Genomic DNA, 23,502 nt, shown 5'->3' on the forward strand with positions numbered 1-23,502 from the left:
GTGCAGGCTCAGTAGTTGTGGTGCACGGGCTTAGCTGCTCCGCGGCATGTGGGGTCTTCCCGGGCCAGGGGTTGAACCCGTGTCCCCTGCATTGGCAGGCAGATTCTTAACCACTGCGCCACCAGGGAAGCCCCCGCTGGTCTTGTCTGAGGTCTCATACCGTTGCAGTCATTGGCAGCTGGGACCGGAACATCCAAGATTGCTCTCTTAGCTTGTCTGGCACCTCAGGAGGGATAGCTAGGAGCTGTGACCTTCTCCGCGTGGCTAGCTTAGGCTTCTGTCTACGGCAGATGGAGCCTGGGAGTTAGCATTCTGAGAGGGCATGCATCACACTTGCTAGTGTCTCACTGAGGAATCCTAGCACATTTGGGGGAGGGGCCTATACTAGGGGTGAGTGCCAGGAGTCGTGGCTCACAGAGGGTACCAGGCTTTCCCCATCCTGGCAGGTACTTTCGTGACAGATGGAAGCCAGACAGGCTTAGGACACCAGGCACCTCTGAGGGAAAGCATGAGATACCATAATGAAAACTGGGGACTAAATGAAAGTTGGCAAATTGTTGAATCCCCATCCCTTTCTTCTCCCTGTCTGCTAGAACTCTGAGGATTGGGGAATTTCTCTCTGAGGAAAAGGTTGCTTTCCAAGGGACAAGATGATCTCTTGAAAATCCTAAACATGATAATGGGAATGAAAGAACTCAGCAGAAGGGTTGGAAGGTATAGCTGAGGAAATCTCCCAGGAAGTAAAAGCAGAAAACGAAGAAATGGCAAATAGGAAAGAAAAAAGAAATTAGGGGACCGATACAAGGAGTTCAAAACCCAACTATTTGGAAGGGTCATGGGTATGCTCCCATTTTCCAGCTGTGAAAAGTAAGGCTTTGCTAGGTGACTGGCTTAAGGGGGGCCATGTGGCTAACCCTGAGGTGAAGTTCAAACCCACGTCTTTTTGACTCCCAGCGGCATGGACCGCTTGAGTGCCCCGGAGTACCACATTGGCTAATGATCACAGGGTTGGTGTGGAACTGCCTGTCAACGCATTTAGGCAATATCCAGTCCCAAAGGGTTCTCCATAAAAGATTACCCTTTGAGATGATTAACATAGCTACAGAAGCCTTTGACTACGGAGAGGAGAGAGAATGAGGCAGAATACGTCAGATTGCCTTTGTTTCCTTGATGCTGATGGTTAAGTTCAGTAGTTGAGAAGGATGGGAAGCGCAGAGCGGGGAGAAGCATTGGAAATGCTGTGGTATGGGAAGTGATAGAAACTTATCAGGGAACAAATAAAAATCTTTCCCAGAAGCAGTGGGACAGTAGCTGCATTGTTTGACCTGGGCTGCATCATCATGGAAGTGGCTCCCCCCTGTAGCCTAGGAGAGGGAAGGCAGCAGTGCCAGCACCGTGGAGTCCCCAGAATCCAGGGGACTTTGCAGTGTCTGGATCAGGTTAGTTACCTTTCCTACTCCTCCACCCTCAAACTCAAATCAGAGCAAACACTCAAGGCATTTTAAAAAGCAGTGAATCAAAAACTGAGACTCTGGGAAGTGAGAAACGTATCAACAGTCTAGAGGGGGCACCAGTATTTAGGTGACCCATGTGACAGGCACTCTGAGGGGTGCCTCACACGCACATCACCTTAGTTTACCCTCGGGAATCTTGAGAGGGAGGTGTTCAGAGACCAGGAGTGGTGCTGCACCCTGCTGCCCAGTGAGTATGGGCAAGGCAGGAATGCAGGCCCAGATACATTGCCCCCGGCCGTCTCCCAGCTGTGAGCAGTAACAGTTATCCGAGGGTAAACTCCCTGAGGGTAGGGCGCTCGTCTCTCCGGGTGTCCTACCTGGCCGTCGGGGGCCCTGACCATTTGCTGACAGTGAGTGAATGGTCATGCGTCTGGAAGACCGCTTATTGAACATCTCCTGAAAAGTGCCCGGCTCTGTGTGTGCGCCCCCCGGTGTGCAGATTTGGATACCATAACTTGAATTTTAGAGTGGTCCTGTGGTTTGCAGAGCAGTTTCTCATGTTGGTTTGGTACTGGGAGGTAAGTGGGTATTAGCCATCTTACAGCTGGGAAAAGCAGTTCATGAGTTACGTGGTAGAATGTTAGTGTTTTTTCACCTACGGCATTGTTTCCCCTTAGAGCTGTCACTAAGATATGAGTATAATGTACTGCAGGCTCTCAGTATTCTTGAATGCCCTCGCGGATATGGTATACTGTTAAAATATGATTAACAAAATTATCTAGTACTTAATATCATAGTTGGGAAAATGGACAAAGTTTCTCATTAACAGCACCAAGTCGACACCTCAGAATGCCTGCCAGGAGACGACAGGGTCCGGTGCTGCTTCTGACACCCCTTCTTGTTGCTCAGTTTGCTATCATGATAATCCAGTGGTCTAATGATTTTTTTGAAAAAATACAATTATGATGCTTCAGGAATCAAGGAAGGAAGACAGAAGCGGGGTCAGTAGAGCTTGCTCTTGTGTACAGGGTTGAGGACTAAGCGTGTTGTCTATTATCCATTTATATATGAGAGCAAATGTATATACTTCTAAGCTGCATTACTATCCAGAACAGCTAAATTTTACAGTTGCTTGGAAGTGATTTCCAAGACAAAGCGTAAAAAGTAACATCTGGTGACTGTTGTAACGAGCGCTCTATGGAGAATAGGTGGCCCGCCGTTGCAGAGGATCCAGCGGAGTCGTATAAGCAATCCCTAGGGCTTGGTGTTCTGCCCTGGAGACTGGCACCGGCTTTAGAAACACAGTGACACAGGCTTGCTGTACAGACCAGCGTGCAGCCGCGAGTCAGCTGACACCGGTGTTAGGTTCATGGTCTGGAGGAAGTGGAATAAAACGGCCATACTCATCACACCTTGAACATTATGGTAAGCAGAATCTTTCCGATGGAATTGTGTAGTCAGAGTTGTGCTTATGACTAATATCTGCCATGGTTTTTAGGATTTTTTAAGGAAAGGACAGCTCTCCTCTGGCCCATTTCTCTTTCTTCTTTTGTCCTGTCTCCTGTAAAAAGCTGTGATATGATGTGGATAGACAGTAACTATCAATGTTTACAATTAGCTGTTTTCATTGTAATCTTTCTTGCTGCTCAAACTGTGTAACTGCAGTTTCTTGTTGAGGATATCTGTAATACTTTGCTGAGTCATTTTGTGTGAGGTGAATGGGGTAGCATCTATTTTTAGCCCCTCAAGGCCCTGTGAGGACGACAGGAGGCAGAGTCCTGTGCCTGTTTGGGTTGTGACCACCTAGAGAGACTCGATTCCAATTTAAGTAGGGCTTTCAGCCACTGAATAAATAAAAAGTTCCTAGGAAATACGTTCACTTTTTTTGTACCTTGTAAAAGATTTTTCTTTCCTCCTGTGAGAAATAGAGAAGTTTAAAAGTCTACATAGTAAAAGATTTGCTTATGCCTGTTTCCATCATTCATTTTTCTTTAGAGTTTGGCTCTTATTCTTTTCCTCCCAATTTCAGACTCTTCCACGCACTCTCCTTAAACTTTACCCCAGTTCTGTACAAAGGCTAATACCCTATTCATGACCCTTAAAGTAAAGCTTTCACATTCACTTGCAGTAATGACATACGTTTTCCACCTGCTCTGTTTGTTCCAGTCATGAGTGTTCACTTTAAGAGAAAAAAAAAAAAAGTCACCTGTTTTCTTTAGACCCTGTACTCCTAGAGGACCACGAGGAGATTTTTGTGATATTCATTTGTATTGAGTCTCGTACAAGCCCTCGCTTGTACAGATATTGAATAATGGTTTTGATAGCGACTGACTTTTAACCGTAAGATGGGCATTTAGGTCCTTAGGCTCCCCCGTGAGCAAGATGCTGTATCCCTGGGAAGACAGAAGCCACTCTGGAAGGTACATTAGTATTTTCACATTTTATCAGTAAGTGCCGGTGAATATACTTTATTAGTAAAATACGTATACTAAATTGAATCTAGAAACCTATAGTTTTTAAACTCTTTTAAAACTCTTCATTTAAATATTCATAATGTGTTTCTTTTGAAACATGGAAGATTTGTAAAGCTTTTATATTAAGGCAAAGGTATACAAATACCTGACTCTTAACATACCTGGCAGTAAACTATGTGCTTTTCTGTTCCCACGCAGAGCTCTGGTATCGAGACTTTAGTGGAGGAGCTCTGCTCCAGGCTGAAGGACCTGCAGAGCCAGCAAGGTGAGAGTGCCGCCTCCAAGGGCTATCCACACACAGGGGGGTAGAGTCACCAGATCTTGGAATTGATCAGAAAGAAAAGGCAACAGGAGCAAAGTCTTTGTATTCAGTGTGTCACCAGGCCAGTGTCACGCTCTGTCTTTAGCTGTGAGTGGCTTCTGGGTCATTCCACAGCCATCACTGGTCGATAGATCCCTGCCCTCAAAGGGATGACTTAATCCACAAGTGCCCTCATGGAAAGGAGATGTTTCATTGTGTTTGTCTTCAAACCGAAGCTCAGGGATCTGGAGCAATAATCTCTTACCTTTCCCATCCTTCTCCTCCCCCCCACCCCCCAAGTTAATATTTGCCTGTTGACATCCAGGCCTGCAAAGGTGTCAGCTAATTATTTTAGGTTTGGAAGGAACTTTTGCCTTTACTCTTGAAGTTCTTGGAAAGGCAGGCTTGACAAGCTCATTGAGTCATTTTGATTCGTGAACCCTCACAGCTGCTTTTCTCAACTTTCCTGCAAGCCCGTAGAATAAGAGTGACCTATTAAAGTTAAGGATCTTTATTTTACATGTCCTCCTCATGGTCATTGTGCTGCCCACCAAGCCTTGAGCCTTCTTTTTTTTTTTTTTGTGGTACGCGGGCCTCTCACTGTTGCGGCTTCTCCCGCTGCGGAGCACGGGCTCCGGACGCACAGGCTCAGCAGCCATGGCTCACGGGCCCAGCCGCTCCATGGCATGTGGGGTCTTCCCGGACCCGAGCACGAACCCGCGTCCCCTGCATCGGCAGGCGGACTCTCAACCACCGTGCCACCAGGGAAGCCCGAGCCTTCTTTTTAATAAGGGCACAATTTATTTGTTTCTAATCTGAGGGCAGTATCATGAGCTAAGCTAAGAGTATAGCCCTCTGCTTCTGTTTTAGTTGAAACATACCCTCACCTAGATGTTAAGTAACAGAGAGCTAATTGTAATGACTTTCTTTACAGATTAGTGTTAGTCAAGATGAGGCAGTATAAAGTCGGTGAGTGCAGAATTTTGTGAGAAAATATTTTTGGAATCTAAACAGGTGTTCTCTCCTTCTGGTGTAATTAATAAGTACACAGGGAATTTCATTCTCTTAATTAAGTGCCTCTAGAGCCTCTGTCGGTGATGAGGTGAACCTCTCTCCGTTCTCACTCTCCGTTCTCAGCCCAAAGTTAATGTGGTTTAGCCAGAGTTCCCTCTAGCACACCTAAGAAATAGATTTTTATTAAAAAGATAAACTGGTATAGAGTTCTTTTAAAGCCACAAAAGCCTATGTAATTTCTGATTAAATTTACTTAAGAAAAAGACAGGAGCATTTATTAACTAAATATAAGACAAATCTTTCTGAATTTTTGTTTCATAACAGAAGAGAAGATTCACAAAAAGTTAGAGGGGTCTCCCTCTCCAGAGGCAGAATTATCCCCTACAGCAAAGGATCAAGTGGAAATGTATGTAAGATTGTATTCAGTAATAAAGCATGTGTTTGTTAAAATCAGACTAATGACTGCTACATGGTTTACAGTTTTTTGTTTGTCATATGCTATTTAGTTTGATATTTTATAACTCAGGAATTTATTGAGCACTTACTGTGTGCTTGACGCTGAGAATTCAAAGGTGAATAAGAAGGTCTATCTTTTTCACACATATTGAATCAATATTTGTGAAATTCACGGAATGACACAAACAAGGCCATTTATGGTCCATTCATATTACCACTTTTGAAATTCACACCAGTCCTTTGGGACAGCTGTAAGCAATTAGGCTTGTCCTTGTTTTATACACAAGGAAGCCAAGTTCCCCTTGCTGGTTACAGAAGGAACTGGGCAAGTCATTGACCTTGTCCGACTTGTTTCCTAAAGATGCTTTTCTTTCTTTGTAGATGGTTCGTATTTAAATTGACTGCATTGTAAGGAGACTTCCTTATTATACATTTTATTTGAATCTTCTCAACTTCTAAATCTTAAGGGAAAAAGAGTACTTGGTTGTGTTGCTGTGCTGTCCAGCACGGTAGCTGTAGCCATGTGCGGCCTCTTGGCCGTTTGCGACTTGGCTGTTTCAGGCTAAGAGGTGCCGTGTGTGTCATACCCATCAGCGTTCAAAGACTTCATTTAAAAAGAATGTAAAACACTATATGAATAGTTTTTTCTGTTGATTACATGTGAAACGATAATATGGATATATTTGGTTAAGTAAAATATATTATTGAAATTAATTTCACTTTCTTCTTTCGCATTTAATGGGATTCCTAGAACATTAAAAAGTACTTAAGAAGCTCATAATATATTTCTGTTGGACAGCTCTGGTCTAGACTGAAAAGGAGAGTCAAGTATAGGCCCTTTGAACACCTGGCCTTTTATCACTTCATGTGTGAGCTTGACTTGCCTCCAGAATGACCCCCACTTTGGTAGCCATCCTGACTCTCGAGTCTTCCTCTGTCAGTCTGTCTTGCTCTGAAATCTTCAGTGGCTACCAGTTTCCTAGCAAACTGAAAACGCTTCTTTCCTGTTGAAGCCCTCTGAAGCCAGCCTCCCTGGTTTTCCTGCCCTGTGTTTCCAGTGGTTGCTGGTCTAATGAGGCACAGCATCTTCGTGTCCTCACACAGGTTCCCATGCCTCACAGTACTCGCCAGACCGCTGCGTATCTGGAACATCAAGGCTCAGCTGTGGTCCGCTTTGTCTGATTGTTCTAGGCCTCACCAGCATCCCCTTTTCTGAACACTTGAATTCCAAGAAACCTGCCATTTCTGAGGGTCTGCTTAATGCTGGGCATTGCACTTGCCTCCTGAGAAAAGATTCGATAACAACAGTCACTGACTCATCTCGCATGTTAATTCCTTTACTCCTCACAACTCTGTGAGATAGATACTATAATTACCCCGTTTTCTAGGCCACAGAGAGGTTAAGGACCGTGCCTAAGGGCACATAGCTAGGCAATAGCAGAGTGAGGATTCAAACTCAGGGAGTGTGGCTTCAGAGCTCATGCCCTCGACTGCTTTGCTATCCAGCTTTTCACCTACATCTGTTTCCAGTGCTCATAACAGCCTTGTGAGGTAAGTCATAGTATCACCATCTTACAGGTGAGGAAATGGACCAAGACATTACATGATCAGCTTAAAGTCACAAGCATTAGTAAATGACTGAGCTGAGATTCAGATTCAGATATTTCGTATCAAAGTATTACATTCTTTCCACTGTATTAATTTGTAACTAGTGACTTACGAAAATCCAAATTTTAAAGATGAAAGTCATCTTAACGTATTTTCTAAATATTCCTGTAGTGCTTATCTCACTGCTGAATGTAAGGGTGCTTGAGCCATAGAACTAAGTATAAAGTATATTTTACGGTATTATTAATTTTTAAGAAGTTACTAATTGATGGGTGACGTAAACGCTGACTCTATTGAAATGAAATATCCCATTTCTCTGATCGGTGATGTTGTTTTTACTACATCTGATACGTCTGAGTGCCCACTTTTGAACTCTCTACTTGTTTTTCAGGTACTATGAAGCATTTCCACCACTTTCTGAGAAACCAGTTTGCCTGCAAGAAATCCTGACTGTGTGGAACAAGTCTACAGTCTGTTCTTACCCTAGCTCTTCTTCATCGTCCACAGCCCCACCAGCTAGCACAGACACGTCCTCCCCGAAGGACTGCAACAGCGAAGGTGAGCTCATCAAGGAGAGAAGCAGCGACATGCCCACCACTGTGCACGAGAAAACCCAGAGCAAGAGTCAAAATGAGAAGGAGAACAAATTCAGGAACGGCACAGGTGAGGAGAAGCCTGCTTTGTACAAAAAGCAAATCCGACATAAGCCTGAAGGAAAGATGCGCCCTCGCTCCTGGTCTTCCGGCTCCAGCGAAGGAGGCTCGAGCTCAAGTGGTAATCAGGGAGAATTAAAAGCATCCATGAAGTGTGTGAAGGTGAGACACAAGACACGAGAAATCCGAAACAGAAAAGGGCGGAATGGGCAGAGCAGGCTTTCACTGAAGCATGGCGAAAAGGCGGAAAGGAGCATGCATGCCGGAAGCAGCAGCAGCAGCAGCAGCGGTTCCATCAAGCAGCTGTGCAAGCGGGCTAAAAGGCCGCTGAAGGAGATGGGCAGGAAAGACGCCGGGAGCACTGAAGGAAGAGACCTGTACCTGGAGAGCAGAACCGACAGAGAGTACAAAGAGGAGCCGCTGTGGTATACAGAACCGATTGCTGAGTATTTTGTTCCTTTGAGCAGGAAAAGTAAACTAGAGACCACATACCGAAACAGGCAAGATACAAGTGATCTGACCTCAGAAGCAGTAGAAGAATTGTCTGAATCAGTGCATGGTCTTCGTATCAGCAACAATAATATTCATAAAACATACCTCGCAGCAGGTACTTTCATTGATGGTCATTTTGTAGAAATGCCTGCAGTTATAAATGAGGATATTGACCTCACGGGGACCTCATTCTGTCCTCTACCGGAGGACAGCAGATACTTGGATGACATTCATCTATCAGAATTAACACACTTCTATGAAGTGGACATTGACCAATCCATGTTGGATCCTGGTGCCTCAGAAACAATGCAAGGAGAAAGTCGGATTTTGAATATGATTCGACAAAAAAGCAAAGAGAAAACAGATTTTGAGGCAGAATGTTGCATAGTGTTAGATGGAATGGAGTTGCAAGGGGAACGTGCAATATGGACAGATTCTACCAGCTCTGTGGGTGCTGAGGGCTTATTCCTGCAAGACCTTGGCAGTCTGGCTCAGTTCTGGGAGTGCTGTTCATCCAGCTCTGGCGATGCCGATGGAGAGAGTTTTGGAGGAGATTCTCCAATTAGACTCTCCCCGATCTTAGACAGCACAGTGCTCAATCCGCATTTGCTTGCTGGCAATCAAGAGCTCTTCTCAGATATTAATGAAGGATCTGGTATAAACTCTTGTTTTTCAGTGTTTGAAGTGCAATGCAGTAATTCTGTTTTACCATTTTCTTTTGAAACACTCAACTTGGGAAATGAAAATACAGATTCTAGTGCTAATGTGCTTGGAAAAACACAGTCTAGATTACTAATATGGACCAAAAATAGTGCCTTTGAAGAAAATGAACACTGTTCTAATCTTTCAACAAGAACTTGTAGTCCATGGTCCCATTCAGAAGAAACACGTTCAGACAATGAGACATTAAACATTCAGTTTGAAGAATCCACACAGTTTAACGCAGACGATATGAATTACGTAGTTCCTAGCGTCTCGTCAAATTATGTAGATGAAGAACTTCTAGATTTTTTGCAAGATGAAACTTGCCAGCAGAACAGTAGAACTTTAGGAGAAATTCCGACATTAGTTTTCCAAAAAAAATCCAAGCTAGAATCTGTCTGTGGTATTCAGCTAGAACAAAAAACAGAAAACAAAAGCTTTGAGACTACACAGGTATGTAGTGAAAGCAGCCCACGTGGAGATGGCTACAGCTCAGGGGTTATTAAAGACATTTGGACAAAGATGGCAGATAGCAATTCTGTAGCTGTGGTAGAAGTAGAAAGGATCGATGATGAGTTGTTTTCGACAGATGTAAATAACTACTGCTGCTGTTTGGATGCTGAAGCTAAAATGGAGCCCCTCCAGGAGCCTAATAAGGCTGTGCAGAGATCAGAATATCATCTGTGGGAGGGACAGAAAGAGAACCCGGAGAAAAGAGCTTTTGCTTCTGGTGAGCTATCAAAGGTGGATGGTGGTGATTATACTACCCCCTCTAAACCTTGGGATGTGGCCCAAGATAAAGAGAACTCATTCATTCTTGGAGGAGTTTATGGAGAGCTCAAAACCTTTAATAGCGATGGGGAATGGGCAGTAGTACCACCCAGTCACACAAAAGGAAGTTTGTTACAGTGCGCAGCTTCCGACGTGGTGACAATAGCTGGTACAGATGTCTTTATGACCCCAGGAAACAGTTTTGCTCCTGGTCACAGGCAGTTATGGAAACCCTTCGTGTCATTTGAGCAGAATGACCAGCCGAAGAGTGGGGAAAACGGATTGAATAAGGGGTTTTCTTTTATCTTCCATGAAGACTTATTAGGAGCTTGTGGTAACTTTCAAGTTGAAGATCCTGGACTTGAATATTCATTCTCTTCCTTTGACTTAAGCAATCCATTTTCACAAGTTCTTCATGTAGAATGTTCGTTTGAACCCGAAGGGATTGCATCTTTCAGTCCTAGTTTTAAACCGAAATCAATCCTCTGCTCTGATTCAGACAGTGAAGTTCTCCACCCCAGGATATGCGGCGTTGACAGAACACAATACAGGGCTATTCGGATCTCTCCTAGGACTCACTTTCGCCCAATTTCTGCATCTGAACTGTCCCCAGGAGGAGGAAGCGAGTCAGAATTTGAATCTGAAAAAGATGAAGCAAATATCCCCATTCCTTCTCAAGTTGATGCATTTGAAGATCCACAGGCAGATCTCAAACCACTGGAAGAAGACGCAGAGAAGGAAGGCCATTACTATGGAAAATCAGAGCTTGAGTCTGGAAAATTCCTTCCCAGGTTAAAAAAATCTGGAATGGAAAAGAGTGCTCAAACATCACTTGATTCCCAGGAGGAATCAGCTGGGATTCTGCCAGTAGGAAAGCAGAATCAGTGTTTGGAATGTAGCCTGAATGAGTCTCTGGAAATCGATTTAGAAAGCTCAGAAGCAAATTGTAAAATAATGGCACAATGTGAAGAAGAAATTAATAATTTTTGCAGTTGCAAAGCAGGTTGTCAGTTCCCTGCTTACGAAGATAATCCAGTTTCTTCAGGACAGCTGGAAGAGGTATGTGTCAGTGTGTATTGGTATTTGGTAAAAGCATTTGATCAGACTTTAATTCTAAAGAACAGTCATTTCAGACAGTGAAAGATAGGGTTAAATTATTGGGAATTTAGTTTAAACGTCTTAAAACTTAGCATTCTGAGGATTTTTACAGAAGGACTTAACGTGGATTTGATATTCATAAATTTGAACTGGACAGTAGACATTTTCTGCAAAGACATTTTTAAATAAATCAGGATATGAGATGTTTCCGTGTTGTCTTAACGTGCACGTACTATGCTTAAAGCAAAGCCTGGCATATAAGTGCTCCAGCTTTCAAAAATTGATGAATCCAGAAGTCGCTGTTTACTCTTCAAACGGTCCTTTGCTCTTCAGAAGTGGCAGCAAAGGGTTTCTTTACATAGGAAGCCTGGCTCATTGTCTCTGAAACACTGATTAGCTTATTGAAACTTATGTTTTACATGTAAAATAAATGACATCTCTACAGAAGTCTCTAAAATTTGTCATGGTACATGTAAAAATTAAGCCACAATCCAAATGCAACAAAATAGCTTCTACAAAACCCGTACAGGTGGACTTTGCTTTATACAAAGTACATATTCCGGAGGTTACATGAATGATATGGGTCAGCCTATCAAATGAGGTTAATAGTAATAGCTTTGTTAATGGGAGTCATTGTACCATTTGACTGTTCCTAAGAAGTGATTTGAGGTTAAACTGAGTGAGTGTCCAAGAGATGACACTTAAGGCAATAACCTGTTTCACAGAAAAAGCACAGTGCTCTGCCCATTTGCAGCCATTATTTGATATAGCAGTGCCTGGCCTTTTTCCAGGCACAGCTTTTAAGAAGACAGTTGGAGGTGTTTAGAAGTCAGGCCACCTGTGGCTGGAGAGCAGCTGTGTCGCCCTTCCTCCCATCTGTCCCCCCGCACACTCCGACCCCCCTTCACATGGCTCAGTCCCACTGGTACCATGAGGCTCCCTCAGGCTCCCACGTCTCCCACTGACGCATCCCTCATTCCTCTTCTCTCCCCTGCTGCATCAGAAATCATTTCTCCCTTCTTTTAATTTTCATGTGCTCTATGCCTCTTCTTTTAATTGCATTTGCCCTTTTTCATGAGTCATCGATGTACTTTCCTCATTAGATTATAAGCGCCTTATGGATACAGGTCATGCCTTACTCATTTGTCAGCTAGGTGCTGAGGTGTGGACCTGAGTGGTCGGAAGCCCCACAGGCAACTCGAGAATCAGTGCTCCCATGAGCTGGCCTGGGGATGTTTAGACATGAGTTGAACCCCACTGAAACGCTGAAGTCTGAACTGCTCAGAACAACAACAAAAAATAATGTTGTTAGGTTTTATCTGTTTGTTTATTGCCTCACTTTTCTTCCTTAAAAATTCCTTTATGTACTTTGTATTTCACCTGGTTCCAGATTGGGAAGAAAGAAAAAGAGGAAAGGAGTGAGATTCTGCATCATACCATTACCATATTCCTTAGCTTTCTAGTACGTTGACGTACTTATGTGTTACGAGAATTCTGGGTGGTCTTGAAAGGTCTTAGCTGCCAGTAAAGTCCTCAGAGGACACTGGGGTTGTCCGATATCCTGGCTGTCCTCGGTCCTCACAGCCCTGGTCTCTCAGCAGCATCGCTTACAGTTCAGAGCCAGGTTGGAGCTAACTTCGGAGATTCATCTGAGGTACAGAAAGGTTGAGGGTGGCCTGGAAGGACAGGCTGGGGCCAGAATCTGTGCCTTTTCACTCTCTCACACTGCCTGTCGGTCTTGGGGAGCTCCTGCCAGGGTCGTCTTCCCCTCCTTTCCTGAGTGAGGGCAGTCTTTACAGAGGGCCAAGCTCTGTTTTAAAAGTCACTAGCTGCCAATCTGTTTCAGCGCAAGTGGTCTAGAAGGTAGGATTTCTAATAGAATTGGTACCCAGGAACATGAGTTATGATCCTTTTCAAAAATTTAGTTGAGTTCAATTCAGCATTTATTAAACATTTACACGTTCTGTTCCCATCACTAAGGTAAGTGACCTGGATGAACAAGACACTGACCTTGCCCTGGGAGAGTTCAGTCTAGTACTGAAGACCAGTTGGCAAACAGATCACTTCTTTTCCTTGACCTAGGTAATTCACTCCTGTGGTTCAAATTCAGGAGTTACAGGAGGGTATGTACACAGTGCACAGGTCCCTCCCCAGCAGCAGCCATGAGTGTGAGTCCCGGTGTGTATCCTCCGAGGATACTGTGTGCCTTTAGAGCAAATACCTGTTCACATACGTTTCCTCCTACTTTTTTTTTTTTTTTTTTAACTGAAATGACTTTATTATAATCACCCTTCCTTTTTTATTTTCTGCATATTATTCCATTGTATGGATGTACCAAAATTTCCTAGCCAGCTCCTTATCTTTTATGCTGTTTGGGTAACATGGTGGGTGGCTTGGGGAGGGTGAGCATAGGGTGCCGTGGGATCCCAGAGGAGAACCGACCCAGCCCGTGAGAGTTGAGGAGGGCTTTTGCACGTACCTGAGCATCCAGGGCAGAAAGGAGGAGGCAGGGCGCTCTAGGCAGGAGCAACAGCGCGCACAAAGGTAGAGGGGCTTGAAATTTCTCACGTGTGCAGGGGAGCTGCCAACGTTTAGGTCGTGGCTGCTGAAGTAGGAGCTAAAAGCTGAGGAGCAGCACGCTAGGTGTCCATTATTTGTGCGTGAGTTTGTGGCAAGAGTGTTCTCTGTGTCATTTGCTTGATTGCTGCCTCCATGTCGTGCGCTTTAAGGCACAGAGAAGCAGTAGAAGGCCCCGCCTTGTCTCCGGGAAACCATAGTCCAGTCCAGGAGAGGAGGCCTCCCGCGAGGAGTGTGCCAGGGGAGTTGGAATGCTCTGATGAGTGGAGGGTGCTCGGTCCCAGCCCCGCTGTGCTGGCTCTGTGCCCACTGCTGTGCCACCACTACCCTACTGAATGCCTGTAGTGACTCGCCGCCATGGGCTTATCCCCCCGTGGCGGCTACGGGCACGTAGGCCCAGAGGGTGGGATGCCTGCCCCAGACCCCAGTGTAAGGGCAGAGCCCAAGTTCCTTCCAGAACGGGCGCTTCCTGTCAGTAAAGGAAAACTTAGGACAGCAGTGTCCCTTGCTGGTCTCTGTCGCACAGGGTGTCTCTTCATTTACATTTTCTCTCTCCTTTTCCAAAGAACAAGGCTTATTACAGGGGGCTTTCTTTTCCTTTTGTGACGCAGATAACTGAGAGCTGACTGTGTCAGAGGGCACTGTTCAGTGCTCTGTTCCCAGAACAGAACTCACCTTTCTCTTCACCAGAACTAGGACTGCCTAGTGAGCATTTAAAGCAGTGAGCCTTTACCTAACTTTCACCTTCTAAAGAATTTCTGAGTATTACATCTGTGGCTAAAGACGTTTCTGATACGCCTTTCTGGATTAAGTTCATGTTCTTCTCTTTTTTTTAATTTTTCTTTTTTTACTGTTTCATTCATACATTAAATATTTATTAAGAGCCTACTATGTCTGGGTGCTATTCTAGGTGCTAGGTATAAAGGAATAGACAAAGACCCCTGCGTTTGTGGAGGTATATTCAATCAAAAGTGTGAAGTTACACAGTATGTTAGAATCCCAGTGCTGTGGAAAAGAAGAGCCAGATAAGGGATGTGGTGGGATGGGAGTGCTTGGAGGGGTTTGCCATGATAATTGCGGAGTAAGGGCAGGCTTCCTTGCCAAGGTACAACTGAAGAAAGGCTTCCAGGTGGCACGTGAGCCAAGAAGCTACCCGGAGGGAGCGGGAGAGTACTGCTAAGGCAGAGGTGCACCTGGATCGCCCAAGCTTGTGTTCTGGTCCGTTTTCCATTTCTTCCATTCTTTCTTCATGCTTTTCATTCTCAACCAAGTCAGAAGTTGAATTAATACATTAAACAGACATTATTTAAGCAAAGCCTGGTTATCTTTTGCAGCCTAGAAGTTGGAAATAGCTAAGTGGAAAGATGTCATAACGTGTATTCGGTGTAACATAAAACAGGCAAAATAACTCCTTGCTGTTGGAATTGACATTCAAATGGAGGATGCAGAAAAAATCCTAAAACTATACCAGAGTCGGCTTGGTCTAACAGGGATTCCAGCAGCGGAGGGAGAGAGAAAGTGGTGTGCTGGATAATCAGAGACTTTGGCCAGGGGGAGCCTTTTCTTGAGGCCAGCAGACCTGCAGTATCTGCTTTGTGCCAGGCCCTGTTCCTGGAGGTGTGAAGATCAGTAAGGTGCGCTTGCTGCCTTGTGCTCACACACGTCTGGTCCTGCCTGTGTCTCACCTCCTGCTGTTCATGCTGGCCCCCCCCCCCCCCCCCCCCCCCGCTACACCTCGGCCCCTCCAGCGTGCTTTCACCTACCGCGTCCTGTCTGTCCCAGTGAATTCTCTCCCCTTTCTTTCTCTTTACCTCACTCGCACAATCTCAAGAAAGGATTAAAGATAAGCAGTCTGACTGCACTCACATGAATAAAACACTGATCCTTCCTCAGCCTGCCCCACACACTTTCTTTCTCAAATAGGAACTTGTTACCTTCAGATCCATCTCTCTTCGATAGTGCCTTGGGGACGATCGGGAGACTTCTGTCCAGGGAGCCATCCTTGTTCCTCCTGGATAGCACCAAGTAATCTGTTCGCAGATAGGTATGCCTTGGAGAGAAGGCGAAGCCTTTCCAGAAGGGCCTCATAGTGCTGTGAGTTATGTGCCAGGTGCAGGAGTCAACCTTGAATTAACGGCAGACCTGGCATGTTGCTGGCTTCATTTGCGTTAACCCTGGCCTTGTTGTCGCTGTTGCCCTCGGTATCTGTTTATCTGATAGGTTTACTAATTTTTATTGTTAGAATACACTGCAGGAGAAAATGGTGGAGGTTGACTGACCACTCTGGGTAGACAGCACAATTCTTCAGTTTCTAATTGAGGGGTATTTCTGAAAAGTTACATGAAAATCAGAATCTGAAATATATTTCCTGTTTAGTAAGTAATAAAAATCACACATTACTGAAACAAAAAGTTCTTGATAAAGTAAAATAATTTACTTTGTTTAGGAGAGTAACAAAATTCTGTTAGAGAACTGAAGGTCATCGGTTGTAAGACAGACAGTTCAGGTTTTGAACTTGAACATGTAATGAAATGTCTTCTGAAACAAAGGTGTATGCAGTGTTTACAGGTCGTATGCATCGAGCAGACACTTGCTGAGACTGGGAAGGGTGATGGGAGTTACAGAGATGCCGAAAGCAGGCTTTACTTAGCCTGGCAGGGCCTGTTGTCAGGCACAGTGAGGAAGCAGCGTGGAAGACCCCAGCATACCAGGATGTCCCCGGGGTGGCTGCCCCTGGCCACGTCTTCTGACGACCGCTCATGAGGACACTCCTCGATCACGCGTGACAGCCACACTGCATCTAGTCCTTGCTGCCCAGGCAGGTGGGCACGTCCAGCTGGGACTTGAGAGCTCCACCAGCGAGGGGTGGGCGTGAGCGCCTTCCCCTCTGCCAGGGCTGTGGATGTGCACGGAGTACGGGGTCATTCCTGCTCTCAGGAGTCCTGCCCTCCTCTCATTTCGATGTCTGTTTCCTGTGTTGAATTTGAATTACTATCAGTGCTATTACTTGGCTTTAGCCTCAACTTCCTTCTGGTTCTCAATCGAAGCAGATAATTGTTATAAAGACATTAGGTTGGTAACTCTGTCTATGAAACTTCCTCTGTCCCATTTCTTCTTTGACTCCCTCCTGCCTGAGTGTGTGAAGGAGAAGAGGGTCCTCCTCACGTTCTCTCGAGCACCTCACACTAGCCACCCCGTTATCTCTGTACTTCCAGAATCTAAAAACTTGCCTTATTTGAGGCTGTTTCCTTATGTTTTTGCCTCGTAAGAGTTTTGTTGTGTTTTTTGAAAAGACTTTTTATTCCATTTCCAATATAAGTGCTTTTTAAGAAAAACTTCCTTTGTATGCTATGAACACATTGGCTTTCTGTATTCACCTTGTCTAGAACAGAAAAAACAAAAAGTCAAAAAAGAACCTCCCCAGTTAAAAAATCCTGGGTTTGTAGTCCATAGTTAATAACGCTTGAATTTTTTCCCCTTTATTTTGGAAGTTTGTGAACTTTGTCTATATTTGGTTTGATCTAAACAGTTTCCTGTATTGAACACTGATGTACAAGGAATGAATAGAAGTCAAGAAAAACAGACCTGGTGGGAAAAAGCCTTGTACTCTCCTCTTTTTCCTGCCTCAGAATGTGAAGGTAAGAAGACCTGCGTTAGGTCGTTGATTCATCCACTCAGATTTCTAATTCATTAAGAGCAGTAAATTCTTTTGCTGTAAAAATCAGTCCAAAAACATTCTGTGTGGCCAGCGTTTGTCAGGCACTGCGGACGCAGAGATGCATGAGGACTGGACCCTGCTCTAACCCCCATCACAGCCTGGAGGGGCGGGGCGTGGAAACGCTACGGAGAGGCACCGGCCCTGACGGGCTCCGTGCCTGCTCCCCGAGAGAGGTGGAGCGGGGAGTCCTCAGCTCTGGGGGGCCTGCAGGAGGGGCCCCGGTGGGAGGGCTGGGGAGAGGTAGTCCCCGTGACAGGAGTGGCCTGAGCAAAGGCCGAGGGTCTGCGGCAAGTCGGGCTCGGGGACAGGGACCCACTGGGCCCAGCTGGGTCGTAGCTGAGGCTGGAGAGAGGCGGGGGGAGCGCTGAGTTCGGCGGAGTTGGACAGGCAGGAGGAGAGGGCCACTTAAAGGAGTTCACATTGGAGGGTATCAGGTCAGGTGTGGTTTTTAAAACAGTTCTAGCAGCAGAATGGAGGGGGGAAGGGATTGAAAAACTGCAGAGCCCCTGCTGGGGTTCTTAGGCTCTTGCAGTGATCTGGGTGTGACAGGATAAAGGCCTGGACTGAGGCACTCGGGGCGTGGGGGGGGGCATAGAGAACAGCATCGAGAGGTTTTGTGGAGGATGCCGGAGTTTGCTGGGTGACTTTCTGTGAGTAGTGAACAGCAGGAGGGAGTTAGGGGAGACCGGGTAGAGAGGGACATCGGAGCAGTAGCAGATTTGGTGAAGATGGTTTTAGTCTGTGAGCCGCCCAGGTGGTCATACTCAGAAGCTATAAAAAGATCCTGATCTGAAATGTCGGGAGAAGTGAGAACTAAGGAGGCAGCCCGAGTGGTCAGCTCAAGACTCTGAGCTTGTGCAGACCTCCGTGGTCCCCTGGGCTGTCAGCTGCAGCACTTCGTCAGTGGTCTCTCCGGTCAGAGCCCTGGGGGCAGGTCAGTCTCCTGTTAGTATTTGCATGTTCCAGTGTGTGTCTCTCCCCAGCTCATTTGTAGTTAACCTGGAGCAGTGATGTCCAGACGCCTGCACTGGCCTGCCCTCGCAGCCTGGCCTCAGCCGACTGGGGGAGAGGCTGGGACTGTTTGCTTCTCTCTGTTCTGTGGGCACAAGAAACGGCTTCCCCAGCCCTGCCTTCCTCCTTCCCAAAGGGTCATAAGGGGAGCATAGAGCAGAGTCTTTATTTTCAGCATCTTTTTTTTTTTTTTTGCGGTACGCGGGCCTCTCACTGCTGTGGCCTCTCCCGTTGCGGAGCACATGCTCCGGACGCGCAGGCCCAGCGGCCATGGCTCACGGGCCCAGCCGCTCCGCGGCATGTGGGATCCTCCCAGACCGGGGCACGAACCCATGTCCCCTGCATCGGCAGGCGGACTCTCAACCACTGCGCCACCAGGGAAGCCCTTCAGCATCTTTTTTATTTAACAGCATTTATTAAAGGCCTGTTCCTCCATCATTAGCTAGTATTTGGGTTGCTCTACATGATTTACAAGGTGCTTTCAGTCTTTTATACGAGCCCCGTGAGAGCCTGGTTTTCAGATGAGGAAGCTAAGTCTCAGGTTAAATGCCCAGAATCAGGCACTAGCCATGCAGCTCAGGCTTGAGTCCAGGCTGTCTCCTTGTGGTCCAGAAGCTTGCTGTCCACAGCAGCTGTCTGCAGGTGGTGCCCGGGAGACACCAGGGTGATAGGCCTCAGTGCAGTCCAGTGCACTGGCTGAGTGCGTCCCAGCTGCAGTTAATGGAGTGCAGGCGGCGAGGGCCGGGGACCCTGGAGCAGTGCAGCAAGAGGACACCCACACGCAGGACGGACCCAGAGGGAAGGAGGGACGTGGTGGCAGAGCAGGCAGGGCCAGGGTGGGGGGCGGCTTGGGGTGACTTCCAAGCACACTGAGTTGGGGCTCCATCTGTGTGTCACGGGCTGTCCCTGCAGCCTCCGTCTGGTTTTCTGTTGCTAGTGAGGAATGCGCTTCAGCTGGCAGCTCCAGGTCCGTGGTCATCTATACGGTGCCCTGTAGGTGCTGTACGTGGTTGTTAGTCCATTCAGCTTTTTATATATTGTGGAGTGGCGTGCAGGGAAACTCAGTGGATAAGTGTGGTGACCAGGCTTTTGAATGACCTTGAACTCACGACCGTGAGTGAAATCCTTGCACGGTTGCCTCGTAGTGCCGTTACGAAGTGTGGTGCTTTCAGCCTGTGGGGTGGGGGCATAGACTCAGCAGAAGCTTAGCCGGGAAGCAGGTGGCCTTCTCACCCGCTCAGCGGCCGTGACGTCCCGACGCTCGTCCCTGCTCCAGAAACTGCTGACGTCACGCCGGTGATTACTGAGGAGGCTGTGCAGCTCTGAGTCTGAGCTGGGAGCTCCAGCCTCCCCAGGAAGGAGGGCAAGGAGGATTGTCTCTTTCTCCTGTGAGTCAGGAGATGGAGGCCCCAAAGGAGGAGGAGGCAGTGTGGGCACGAAGGCCCAGCCCCCGCCCTGCTGTGTGCCCACACACACACCCACTCCGCACATATTGCGTGCATGCTTGCCTCATGCCAGGCACTGTTCTAGGGGCTGGGGACGCAGAGGCGTCGTCCCTGCGGTCCTGATTAGCTCACCTCTCAGCAGGACCTGAGGGAGTCAGGACACAAGCGCCTGGCGGCTGGGGCGCGGTCCGGGCAGGAGCGCCGGCCGGGGCAGCAGCAGGACTGCACGCGCTGTGGCCCCTGTGTGCCCAGCACGTGGGCCGGGGGGAGGGGCACGTCAGGCGGGCAGCAGAGACTCCGACCACAAGGGCCTCGCAGGCTGTGTGCCACAGTCTGTCCCACGCGTCCGTCTCCAGAGCTCATACACTGGATTCAGAACATTTGGAAAGCTCACTTAGAAAAGTGTTTGTGTTATTTGAGTTTTAAAGAGAGAGCCCTGCAGGGAAACAGTATAGGTAATAGTAGGGGGGATCCGCTCCGTCTGTGGGCTTATCCGAGCCAAGGAAATGGTTACCTTCCCCACCTCGTACGAGTGGTGACCAAACGCGGTGGGGCGCGGAGATGATGAGAGCTTGGTAGGTGAGCTGAGAAAAAGGTGATGGCCCAGAAAGGGTGAGGGTGAGGGGTTCCCTGCCTCATGGGAGAGCAGGGCGTCCTCCCCAGCTGTCCTGCGGCGGGCCGGCCCCAAGCCCAGGGCTTTCGTTAGTAGCAGCTGTGGAAGGTGTTAGTGAGCGTGCCAGCCCGAACTTGAGGCTGTACACAGGTGATCTCTGAACTTGCACAGAAATCTGCGAGGGCAAATGATGGTCCTGTTTTAGAGATGAGAGGTCTGGGGCTCCAAGAGGTTCGATACATTGCTCCAAGTTACATCACCAGTAAGTAGCGTCATCAGCCATCAGCTGGCGTCTGTCTGACCCCAGAGCCTGGGTTTTTTCGTGAACCTACGCTAGGAAGTCTGAGGGCCTGAGGCTGTCAGAACTAAAGGTCATGCAGAGTACAGCCTTCTGTGGGAGGCCAGGCAGGGCCCAGGCTTGCCCGCCCCCGGTGATGGCAGGAGGGCCCATGGCCGTGGAGCTGGCCCTGCCGCTGCTGTGACGCGTGGGGTGACGCGCAGCTCATCCAGCACCTCGCGGTGACTGCTGCGGGCGGCCGGGGTGGAATCCTGACACCCTTTCCGTAGAGTTAAGGTGACTGGGGGGCCAGTGCAGGTTAAGGCCGGTGGGCATCAGCCCTGGCAGTGCTTCAGACTCACCTGGGAGCTTCTCAGAAAGTGCTCATACCCAGACCAAGTCAGTCAGAATCTCAGGTGCGGGCCGGGCTTCCGGACTTTTCTTAAAGCTCCCCAGGCGATTTGAATGCGAAACCAGGGTTGAGAAGCTTTAGACTAAATGATTTATCTGATTCCTTCCAGTTCCAGCTTACAGTCCTGTCCCCTTCCGAGAGCCGCTTACCCAGTCAAAGCGCTAGCCACCTTCCTCCTCCCTGTTCCATGGGTGGCTTAGTTTGCTGCCGAGCTGAGGAGGAACAGAGGATGTTGCCCTGCTTTGTTTTCTCCGTTGCGCGCCCTCGTCTGAAATGCCTTTGCTCACTTGTTCTGTGAACATACGCGTGGTGCATCATCTGTCCCCCTCCACACCACGTTCGCGCTTGAGAGCTCGGACCTTGCTGGTCTTTTTATCCTGTTTGCCCAGGGCCTGTCAGTTAGAGGTGTGAGTACGTATTTGTTGAATGAATGTCTCATGGTGGGATAACAAGAATGCATGGTTATGCTGGCCTGTGTTTTTGGTTTTTGTTTTTCTTTTTAACTCCATGAACAATTTGTTAGAAGAATTTTTAAATTGGCCTAACATTTTCCTCGTACACCCCTATCTGGCTGGTGCTGAACATGTTTGCTTTTAGTGACTTCTTAAAATCCCCAAAGGGCTGTAGACCTAATTGATCTGACTTTTCATTGAAAAATGAAACAAGAATGTATGTTTCGTAACTGTGTCTTAATGAAATTTCCCCCCCTTTCCCTCTTTTCCCTTCTCCATTCAAAATGATTAAGAATGTTATACAAATGCCAAGGGAGAGAATGGTATAGAAGAATATCCAGATGTTAAAGAGATGCCCAGTAATGAAGAGCGTCTGTTAGATTTTAATAGGGTAAGTGGACTGTCCTCCTCCTTATTACTAACTTACAAATGGCCACCACAACCCCCAAAGTCTGGGAGTCCTGTGACTGCCTTTCCCTGTCACCAAGCTCTGTGGGTGTGGCCTTTCTCATACGTGGCCCTTTGGTCTGCATCGCCTCCCACTTACTGCCAAGGCTTCCCTCTCTCCTTGCAGTCTGTCCATCACTCTGCCGCCAGAGGGAGTTTCTCCATGCGAATCTGACCCTGTCACTCCCCTTAAACTCCTTGGGTGGGCGCCCTCTTCCCCATCAAAGTGTCGACCACAGGGAGCCCTTCTGGTGCTCATTCCTGCCCCTCAGCTGACTGCACTTTCTGCTCGCCCGTGAGCCCCCTGGGGCAGGGACAGGGCCTGTGCCTCGCCCGGGTAGGCAGGCAGGTGAATGAGTCGAAGGGAGCTTCCTTGGCTTCTCAGTGTGATTGTCATTGTCAGTTGAAGTCTCGTGAGAAATTGCTCCCAGAGCGCCCTGTGGTCTTGGTGTCCGTGGACCTGTCAGACCGAGCACATCGAGGCAGACGTTTGGGGGCGTCCCCCAGCGTCTCTCCATCTCCGTGGATGTCCCACCCCCCAGCGTCAGTCCCCAGACCCAGAACTCGTTCTTCGTTCCTCCTTCTCTCACCTACACACGCGGTTCGTGTGCCCGTCCTGACCACCCACCTCTCAGCCGGCTCCATCGTTCGCGCTTCCTCCGCGTCACCGCCCCCTGCGGACCTCTGCCGTGGGCTTCGCCGTGGGCTTCGCCTTGGCCTTCCTGCTTCCGCCTTCCCCTCCCCAGTCTCCTCCCCACACCGTGAGGCAGGACAGCCTCGCGAGGGTTACTTCGTTTAGTCTCACAGCCGCCCCGGGAGGTAGGTGCTGTTGTTTTGCGGGAGAGAAAACTAAAGGCCCGTAAAGATTCAGAACGTGTATCCACACAGCCACAGCCCAAGTGCAGACCTGAGCCATGACCCTCAGCCCTGAGTCCGACTCCCACTGCCGACCGCCATGGCCTTCCGCCCTCGCGCACTCGCTGCCAGGCCGTGTGTGTTTGCCCTCGCCTGCCTCTCTGATCCTGCGTCCTCTGCTCCCCCCTCAGGAGTGTGGTGGTCTTTCTGTCCTCCTTCCTCGGGGGCTCTCAACCAGGGACAGTACTGCCATCTGGAAATGGGGGTGGGCGGGTGCTTGGGGGATCTTGCTAGTCACTGTGAGTGGGTGACTAGGGAGGCGTTGCTCGTCACCTGGGGGAGGGGGAAGAATTACTAGTCACTGTGGCGGGGAGGATGATGTTGCTAATTGCTGTGCGGGGAAGCATCACCAGGTATTATGACTGGGGAGGGACTGCCACTTGCACTTGGTGTCCTGAGGGCCGGAGATGCTAACCATCTTGTGGGTGGGGGAGAGTCCCACACAGCCAAAAGTATCCCGAAAAGGTACCATATACCTATGGACCCCCAACTCAGAAGCACAGCCCCGAAGTCCCAAGCCAGCTCTGGCTGTTTCTGTGGCACAGCTTGCTTCTCGGCTGCGGGCGAGGATGCCCCGCCGCTCCTATCTGGAGAGCCCCGGCAACCACTTCC

The 23,502-nt window shown here is 48.1% G+C and overlaps 1 protein-coding gene across 9 annotated transcripts in view; it reads left to right on the forward strand.

Annotated features, from left to right (window-relative positions):
* KIAA0232 (KIAA0232 ortholog) overlaps positions 1–23,502 on the forward strand; it is an 89,763-nt gene that overhangs the window by 62,956 nt on the left and 3,305 nt on the right. For 3 of the 9 annotated variants that reach the window (XM_029234677.1, XM_029234678.1, XM_029234676.1), the window contains 5 exons: positions 4,127–4,193; positions 5,568–5,649; positions 7,699–10,984; positions 17,130–17,238; positions 21,822–21,919. In XM_029234677.1, coding sequence (XP_029090510.1) covers positions 4,127–4,193; positions 5,568–5,649; positions 7,699–10,984; positions 17,130–17,238; positions 21,822–21,919 — 3,642 coding nt within the window. Of the gene's footprint in view, positions 1–57; positions 2,880–4,126; positions 4,194–5,567; positions 5,650–7,698; positions 10,985–16,159; positions 17,239–21,821; positions 21,920–23,502 lie in introns of those variants that run through there. The other 6 variants (XM_029234680.1, XR_003795487.1, XR_003795488.1 and 3 more) reach the window with 6 other exon arrangements.

Source organism: Monodon monoceros, unplaced genomic scaffold, assembly GCF_005190385.1.
Source record: "Monodon monoceros isolate NGI ecotype Baffin Bay Population unplaced genomic scaffold, NGI_Narwhal_1 Super_Scaffold_20, whole genome shotgun sequence".
NCBI classification, from domain to species: domain Eukaryota; kingdom Metazoa; phylum Chordata; class Mammalia; order Artiodactyla; family Monodontidae; genus Monodon; species Monodon monoceros.